The sequence below is a fragment of the Colias eurytheme genome, chromosome 3, assembly GCF_061535395.1.
Source record: "Colias eurytheme isolate Ceu_HAF_F1 chromosome 3, ilColEury1 Martin Lab GWU primary, whole genome shotgun sequence".
In the NCBI taxonomy this organism is placed as follows: domain Eukaryota; kingdom Metazoa; phylum Arthropoda; class Insecta; order Lepidoptera; family Pieridae; genus Colias; species Colias eurytheme.
This window is the reverse complement of record NC_142982.1, coordinates 859,181-869,078: the sequence shown is the minus strand read 5'-3', so window position 1 is coordinate 869,078 and position 9,898 is coordinate 859,181. Positions and strand designations below refer to the sequence as shown.

Here is a 9,898-nt window from a genome sequence, read left to right as displayed (position 1 = left end):
TTTATTTGACAATAGCTCATCTTCGGCATACATTAGTTTGTTAGTTTGTTAATGGATCAAACAAATTAACCTAAGTGCATTGACACTAAAGTTAAAGTAAAAAAAAATATCTGATGTTTAACCATTGATGCATTCCTGCATCAGGATGTTTTCCTAGTACATTCAGACCCAAGAAAACGTGACATTCTGAAACCCACGGGATGCGTGAAAGGAAATAGTACAATGCGGAATATGTATGAAAATAGTGTCAGAACATGTAGAAAGAGCTGAGCAGAGTTCCTGCTCTTACACCCCAGAGCATTTTTTTTTTATTATAATTCATAAGTGATGAATTATAATTCACTAGCTAATATAAGTTAACGTTTAAAAACACCACATTTCACGGCCCAATCAATAAGGCAAATCGTCACGCTTGTACGCGCCATGCTGCGATGTGTTAAAATGACGTCACGTGTAAGTCATACCCCGAGTACTAGGATCACAGAATACGGCAGGAAGTAGGCGCACAAGACAAACCGGTTGCATGCATGTGTCAGACAGGACTAACCGATTTTTTTGGAATAAAAACCCCGTGGGAATATTGCAGGATGAAACCGAAGTTAATGTAACAGGAATACAGAGACAGGAAGATGTTATAAGTTGTAAACTTAGCTTGCACAGCTGTTTTTAAGGAATTTATCAACTCGTCGGAAACACAGGTTTAACTTGAAAGAACTAACGCTCTAGAATCAAATGTAGAGACATTTTATTCTAGAGCGTTACCGATGTAGTACAAAGCATTATATTTTGGTTTATAAAAAAATAATTTCTTCATAGACAAAAGTAAAACATTTTTCGAAATGACTGGAGAATGTTAGCGCTCTATGTTATCTGTGTGAAAAAAACCTTCGAATTTTTAGTCGACTGTTTCGATGACAACAAAATAAGAGTTTTAAAATTGGAATACACTTTTTATATTTTTTAGGTCATGCTACAACGAATTGACTCTTCATTGGCCATGTTTTGTGGTAGGTCAGCGAGTCGCAAGTTGACTCGGTACGGTAGACGTCAAATTAAAACCACAGATTTGGAGCAAGTTTATATTTTTTATAACGACTGGGCGCCCTTGACATGCGAGTTATATTGTGACAAATGTCATCGTGAAATCCGGCAACGAGGTAACTGAAACTCATCGTGAGTGTAAGGTCTACGGGGAAAACATCGCAGGCCTCGGTAATAATTTAAGCGTAATACATTGTAGCCCTTAGTAGATTTCGCTGAAATTCAGAGAATTTCGCGGTTGTAACAAATTCCTTCAATCTGAAACGAAGATTACATACAAATAAAGGTGTTATTATTACAGGTGTCAAAACTACATTAACGACAATAATTAAAGTAAGGGTTACTAAAACAAATTTAAACCAGAAACAAATATAATAGTTAAAATCAAATCTGAAAAGTAAAAAACAATGTCATTTTTAGCCTTAAAAATATATTTAATAATATCGTATCAACTACAGACGATTCTATAGAGAACTAGATTTATAAAATAATAAGATAAAAACGATATGTATGTGAGTTGAGTCTTGTGTGGGGGAGTGTGACACGTGTAACCAGTTGCGGATATACTAAGGACGCATAGTTTAGCAAGAGTTCGCATTAGAGCCTTCATGTAAAATCGTGGTGTTTATGAAAAATAAATATATTTTCTTTTATTTAAAAAAAATGATAATTTTACGCGTCCTTTTGCTTTTTGAGCCATTTTTATAGCCGACTTTATTATTTCCTCTATTCGGCGTTATTTTATTGTCTTTGTTTTATTTCGATATAGAACCTTCGTGTTATCTATAATAATTAATAATATATACGGATTTAATAAAAAAAAAACAGTTTAATTTTAAACAATCAACATCTGAAAATTACACTTTATTAAAAAAAAATGTAACTTTATTATGAATATCCGCTTGTGTTGCCCGAGTTGACCCGGGATAAAGCCTATTAATTATCACACTTGATACAAATGATAGACTTTCTGGTGGTCAAAGTATTCAGACAGAAATAGTTCAGTAGGTCCAGGGATTACCCATAGCAATCTCACAAAAGTTACCTCTTTATAACAGTAATTAGGTACTTATAGATAAACTCTATAAATGAAATACATAATATAATGTATTTATATTACTGTTTAATAAAGAATGTATTATTTAACCTAATAAAAAAACTTGAAAACAAAGTTGCCAAATTGAAAACGTTTTGGCGGGATGACGATCTCGTCGTGGAAAGATGCGCGCGACGCACAGTGTAAGGAAATCGCAATCTAGCGGGATTTAATTCAAAATTTGAACAATGATTTATCTAGCATTTATTGATGTCTATTTATTCCTTAGCTACTACTTAATAGGACAGCTTATTTTTTTCTTATGTGGGAAGTTCAACATTAATATGAGAAATGTTTATATCGGCAGCAAAACGGAGTCACACTCACTACGTGTTTTCCAGTGTTAATTTGTGCCAATTCCGTTTACTTATTACGAAGCGATTATTAAGTCAATAGTGTTTTTTACTTTATTTATTATAGTGTTTGTGTTTAATACGTAAGTACATACACATTTTGTTTGATTTATAATAATCAATAATAGGCAAAACTAACCATTTCTGTTAGGACACGAAATATACTTCGATTTATTTAGATTTTAAGTTCATTGGACCCGAAAACACATTATATAGCATAATATAGACAAGTGTATACCATCACAGTAAAGCTGATGATTTAAACTAACTGATGCAACTCAAAAATTTTGCGCTTTTTTGCGGCACCCATACATTTTTTTTCAATTTTCAGCATGGCTATCGAAATAACAAAAATGCAAATTTTCGAAATTTGGTCTTCTAATAGTAATCAATTTGACGAATTATTTTCATTTTTTATGTGTTATTATCCTCGAGTAACTTATAATGGATTTTTTAAAAATAAAATCAAGTGTTTGTTGTGAGCATTATGCCAACAAATTGAAGTTAAATCGACTACATGCCGTCGTCATCGGGATCGTTTTTTTTAGAAAATAATGTGGTTTGGTTAAAAAAAACTTTTTCGCCTGAAAGTGTTTTACTAACTATAAAAACACTTATTATAACCTATTTCAATCAAACTAAATAATTTCCGTATCATCAGAATTAAATCCCGCTAGATTGCGATTTCCTTACACTGTGCGACGCGCGGACGGGCGCAAACTTCGATCAGTCAAGTCACGTGTTTTGTAGCTAAAGTACCAGGAAATCAGAGAGCGAAAGGAAGTTTACCGATTCCACACGGACGGGGCTGACAGGGGTTGCTATGTCATGACGTCATAACGCCTTTTGTAGCCGCATGTCTGCAAGTATGAATATGGACCACAAGGGACTTAAAATTCGCGGTTTTGCGTCTTAAGTGTCGCATTTTCGTCTAAAATTTAAATTTCAACGTTAAATATTAATAGAAATGAGGACTAGAAAACATTTTCACGAATTCATTTTTGAGAATAATGGGACTTGGAGATAATTAAAACTTAGATTAAACTTGCCTTTACTTGGATTCGGCTTTAATAAGAAAGTGAAGTCCCATGTCCCCAAGTAGGGTAAGGGGCAGATGCATTATGCATACACCTGTTTCACTGATCGATTTTCTTTAGAGACAAGTAGGTGATCAGCCTTCTATGTCATGCCAGACCGAGACATTTTTCTTTGTTTCCACAGGGAATCGAACCCAGGACCCTCGGTTCTACGCTCACGCGTCAACCACCGTACCAAGGAGGCGGTCGGTTTTAATAAGGGAGTTTATTTAGTTTCCAACCAGAGATTTCAAAATAAATTGAGTAGTTATCGACTCTTTTTAAAATAATCTACAAACTGATACGTATTTCCTCTTTATAAAATAGTGAAAACCAATTATTGGACAAGAAAAAAATACATGAGTTTTTTCTGATTGTTTACTACGTTCTTACATCTTCCTATTACAAAATACAGTACAATTTTTAGTCCCATATGCATAAATACAAAGATACAATGTGTCGGTCGCCAAAATATCATCAATTCATGTACAAAAGTTGATACAAAACCCTTCCGCAGTTCTCGTGAAACATTCGACATTTAAATCATATTTAAATTTAAAATACCAGTTAACAATTAAATTTTTATCGACAATAGGCCCGTTTTATACGTATCGATCAGCCGGCGGCCGATAAACCTTGATTTTACATCGCCTCGCTAATATGGCTTCCTAATACCTTCCTTACATTATACGTGTATCTATGCCACTTACAAGATTGCGTCTGCATGCCTAATGCTAGTTTTGGCTTTGGACCTGCTGGGATATCTTATATATAAAATTCTCGTGTCACAATGTTAGTCTGCATACTCCTCCGAAACGGGTGGACCGATTCTCATGAAATTTTCTGTGCATATCGGGTAAGTCTGAGAATCGGCCAACATCTATTTTTCATATGTACCACGGGCGAAGCCGGGGCGGACCGCTAGTAGGACTATATTATTTTATTATCATTACTTATCTATACTAATATAATAAAGCTGAAGAATTGTTTGTTTGCTTGTTTGAACGCGCTAATCTCAGGAACTACTGGTCCGATTTGAAAAATTCTTTTAGTTAGCCCATTTATCGGTGTTAGATAGCCCATTTATCGAGGAAGGCTATAGCTGTGGCTATAGGCTATAGATCATCACGATAAGACCAAGAGAAGCGGAGCAATGCGGTTGAAACCGCGCGGCACAACTGCAATTTCTTGGTCACTAGGGTACCTTTGGTTCAATAGATAGTTTTGAGCTCTTACAGTCTCAGTTCATAGGATCGATTTTCGGTAGAGTCAAATAAAAGGATTTTCCTGATGTAGAGCGCATTATCTTCTTAAATGTGAATCATTTTATCTCTATATCACACATAAAAGTCAGTGATTTTACTGTTAAATTTTGTTTGAACAGCACTATTGAAACGTATCTTTTATTAGAAAATTCCTTTCATAGAAATTTTCATATTTTTATTAAGTATCTTACACATGAAGATCAAACATTATTTATTTCAAATACATATCTGTATAACGATTGCGATTTTAAAGCGATAAAATAATTTTTAAATGAAATAGAAACTTAGTAACACTTTTTAAAGCATGTTTTCATAATTTTAACTGATAGATATATAATCTGGACATATCCAGAACTTGTGAAACCGGCTATTTATGTTCGCAACATGTAAAACATGTTGACATTTTATGAAACTAATTTTAAATCTTGGATCGGTTATTATTTATTACTAAAAGCATTTCTTACATAAAATCTTTCGGAATGTATAAAAGCACTAAATCAATTTAGAGTTGGCAGCGAGCAAGGCTTCTCATCAAGGAATTGGTATTTTTATTTAATATAAAATTTCGTACAAAACTTTGTGCGGGATAGGTTTTAAAATTTATAACATTTTACAGGTTTTTAGATTGATTGAACTTGCTGAAAACTGAAAACTAACCACGTGGTTTCATTTGAGAAAATTTATGTTATAAATACTAAATTGAGGCATATTTAGTAATTAGTTTAACTACTGATATTACTTCTGTAATCTTCTATTACTTAGTTTTTAACAACAGTTTGGTAGTAGGTAATAAGATGATAATCAATTAATGATGTTTTTATAAAAACATGCAGGTATACCGCGAATTAATCTGTAAAATAAGAGAAATTTAAAATTATTTACGCTTCAAAAGATTTGAATGTTGCTTGTTTAAATTGCGAAGTTTAATAATATTTCTTTTCTTGTATTGTAAATAGACCAATATCAACTCATAATAGAGGATGAAAATTATTGTCTTATTCTGTATATGAATACATATACAGCCGTACAAATAAACGAGTTATAACATTTTGTGCAAAGAATAAACTAAGAATAAGGAAAAATCATACAAATAAACACGAAATAAATGTAACCTAGTATAACTTCGTAATAAGTATTCATACTAATATTTAATTACATAAAACGTTAAATGTAAAATATTAGCGTATTACAAACAGGAATGTTTATCTATATAAATATGCTTTGCTCAATTAGAAACTAAGAAGTGTCGATAACATGGCCCAGGATTAGTCCTATATAGTCCATTTTATATTAGCTTCTTATATTCACTGCACGTTATCACATATACAACAGACAGCTGTTCCCTATAAAAATCCCCTATTAAGCCCATTCACGATAGGCTATATGACCTTTACCGATAGCTTTATGACCAAAAGAAGCCTATTTCTCCATTTAAATCTATATTACCTCACATCAATATCCAAGTAAATTCACTCCACAAAGATCTAAAAATAGATGAACATCTAGAGTATGTATGAAACATAATTTATTTATTTATTAAAATGCCTAAATATTCAAGTGTCCATTTCATTACTTAACTCTACACTCTACAGACAAATGTTCGTACTTTCCATCGCTCCCACAGACAAATTAGCTGGGCTATCAAAACCTCTACAGATGAATAGACAAAACACTTTCCCCAATTATAAATAGACTAGATTTCCAACCGCGGCTTCGCCCGCATATTCAAAGAAAAACCCGCATAGTTCTCGTTCCTGCGGGATAAAGAGACTATGTCTTACACAGGGTTTTCAGCAACATGCACACCAAATTTCATTGTAATCGATTCAGTAGTATTTGTGTGAAAGAGTAACAAACATACAACACATACATCCATCCTCACAAACTTTCGCATTTATAATATTAGTAGGATCCATCCCCAGGGAACGTGTAACAATGTCAGGTTACACGTAACAGTTCAAGGTTGGTTGAGTCAACCTACTTTTAAAAGGTTTCACATACTCGCGACACAAATACGTCCTTATTAGCTATTCTCCAATCCACGTTATTTCCAATGATAAATATTTTATTAATGAACTGGTGTGTTGTTAAAAAATTTTGTACTAGCTTTCCGCCTGCGGCTTCGCCCGCGTTTTCAAAAAAAAACCCGCATAGTTCCCGTTCCCGTGGGATTTCCGGGATAAAACCTAGCCTATGTCACTCAGAAATGATGTAGCTTTCCAACAGTGAAAGAATTTTTCAAATCTGCCAAGTAGTTTCGGAGCCTATTCAATTCATACAAACAAACAAACAAACAAAAAATCAAACCTTTCCTCTTTATAATATTTGTATAGATGTATAGATGTATAGACATGCCAAAACTACGGGCAAAAAACTCACAACTCCGACTTCAACCTCTTCCGGGTGAATATTTTGAAGAAGTAGACTATATTTTAATCTTGGTTCTCAACTATTTTCTTTGCAAATTCCATGGTAATCAGTGTTGACAGACAGACATTCGCTTTTATAATATGAGTATGGATTGTGGATAAATTATTTTGGATACAAGAAGTATTTTTCGAATGTCACTGGTCAGAGATGAGCTGTAATACAAACACATTTTTCAGCATTTCTATATAAATACTGCACGCATATTTTTATCGAATATAAAATCTATTTTTATTGTACCATCGATTGAGACTACGTTACTAATAGCTATTATTAACCTGTTGTTTTTATCGACAAGTCTTTTTAAAATTACGAGTTGAGATAAATTTTTGTTGAGTTAAAAACAACTATTGAGTTTCTTGCCAGTTCTTCTCTATAGATACTGCTTTCCGAATCGGCGGTAAATGTTAAAATATGGAAAGACGATTCGAAAGTTCTTCTTCAAAGGAAGTCTATTGGAATAAATAAATGTTTGAGTTTGATTTTTTCTGGTGCTTTAATTTTTATCTTGATACTGATGGTAGGAGAAAGAGAATTTACGAAAAATTGCCATAAATGAAACTTTGTCCACTTCTAGGATACATAATATGTGCTCAGACTACTACTCTACATAATTGAGTTTATAAAAAAGGTATTAAAATTTGTCATTTCTTCAAAATATGATGATATAATGAAATACATAAGCGACATCTATAACCAACTTTTCAAATTCATCCAAACGCCATCTATAAGATCTAAAATGAAATAGGTAGAAGAAAGTCTGCACAGAGTTGTAAACCAAAATTGTAAAAAGAGCCATCTGTTTGAAAACCAACACACCCAGAAGAAATTGTGCCCTACGACGCGACGCCCATGACAACGGCCGCAGCGCAATTTTCAAAGTACTTTAGTACAAAAATTTCGTTAGATGTCACTGTACGACCAGAAAAAAAAATAATGTGCTGTTAATTAAATATCGCAGGAAGGCTAACCAACCTTACACGCTTACATAGATTGATATAATGTTATGTTAGGAAGAAGTACTAAAATAGGGTTCCTGATCATTGGATCAATCAACTAAAATGTTTCCTTCTCTCTTGCCGTAAATGAAATAAAACTCCTAGTTAGCTACTACAAATCTTTATTTCTAAATTGTTTCAAACCACTTAATCCAAGCTTCGCCACTCACTAATCATCTCGCATTCCAAATCATAACTCCTCAGCTCATCCAACTCCAGGACCACCATCTCCACATCACCTGGACACTGAGACTCATCAAAATCTGGCAACTCATCATAATACTCCACAGAACTGAACTGGTAATCATTCCGACGAGCATCCTTTTGCGCACCGCCTTTGTCCATTTTGGCTGTTGACGCAGATTCCATAGACAAGTTTTCGTTTTTTAAATTGATTATCTGTGGCATTCGCGCGGTAGTCGTTGACATTTTCTTCTGTGCTATACGCTCTTCGATTTTCTTGTCAATCTCACATTTAAACTGAATTAACTCACTTACGTTGGACGGTATGGGATCGCTAGAAACAAATTCAATTTTACCTGCATCCTTTTGTTTTTTTAACTTTACGGGTTCTACAGATTGACAAACATCCTCATTGAATTCTGGATCGTTTAGGCTAGAAACGTGCCATTCTTTTTGTAAATTTTCTATCAATTTTTCACTATTATCCTCTTGATTAACTGCTCTATGAATTATTACGAGAAATATTAGTGTCGATAACATTGCGGTCGTATGTTATTCATTTGAGAGAAGCTAAACAAAATTTAATTAGACTTTGCATACATGGTCATCGGAGCGTGAATTAAACAACAGAGGAACTAATGTATTAAAATTCACTTAAAAACTCATACTAGGATTGTTGTTTGAAATATATTTGTAGACTTAGTTTGTAGATAGCACATATACGTACATGAAATAGTAAGTACCTAAGTAATTTCTTGTGAGTAAGATATATTAAAAAATGTAGGATTATGGATTCTATCCACTTCAACGTATCGTACTATGACCGTTATAGGACCATGATCGGAACCAGGACCCGGACCATGACCTCGGAAAGCAACACGATACCTATGCCTCGTGACAGTGCTTATCGAAACATTTTTAAATATAATTAATTTTTCGCCTGGCACCTTCTTTTTACGATCATTGTATGATACCGTATAGTGGGCAGAGTTCTTAAAACAAATTAAAACGTTATTTATTCATATATCGCTTCAATAAAAAGCCATAATATCATATTTGCCAATTGGAGCCTAGAATTGAAGTTATACATTAAGTACAGGTGAAAAATACAATTACAATTAACGATAAAGCTGGAATGTCCTTGTCTCTACATTTCTGTAACCTTGTAGATGACGTAATCTAAGTACCTAGATGACATTGTTACCATATTATTATAGTAGCAAAATTCAGTTAAATAATTTCTAAGGTAGTTAAAGCTAGAAATACGCTACAAAAGTAAGTTAATGAACCAAACAGTTACCTTATTAAGTAGGTACTTACGTGTAAAAGCTCATGAAATTTTAAGTTACTAATACCTAATTTAGATATTTTTCGAAATTTCCTACTTTTTTCTCTAGGTTTTTATTATTAAAACAGCCTGAAATTTGCTTTCGACTTTCGAAAATATAGAGTTTACATT

General features: G+C 33.3%; 1 protein-coding gene across 1 annotated transcript; it reads right to left on the bottom strand.

Annotated features, from left to right (window-relative positions):
* Positions 1 to 8,403: 8,403 nt before the first annotated feature.
* LOC149909300 (uncharacterized) lies at positions 8,404 to 8,979 on the bottom strand. The gene has a single exon (XM_090120158.1). It carries the CDS (start codon positions 8,977 to 8,979, stop codon positions 8,404 to 8,406), a length of 576 nt encoding a protein of 191 aa, XP_089976284.1.
* Positions 8,980 to 9,898: the final 919 nt, after the last annotated feature.

What these genes read in the sequence shown, in the direction of transcription:
- LOC149909300 (XM_090120158.1), bottom strand. Translation starts at nt 8,979, where the DNA reads ATGTTATCGACACTAATATTTCTCGTAATAATTCATAGAGCAGTTAAT.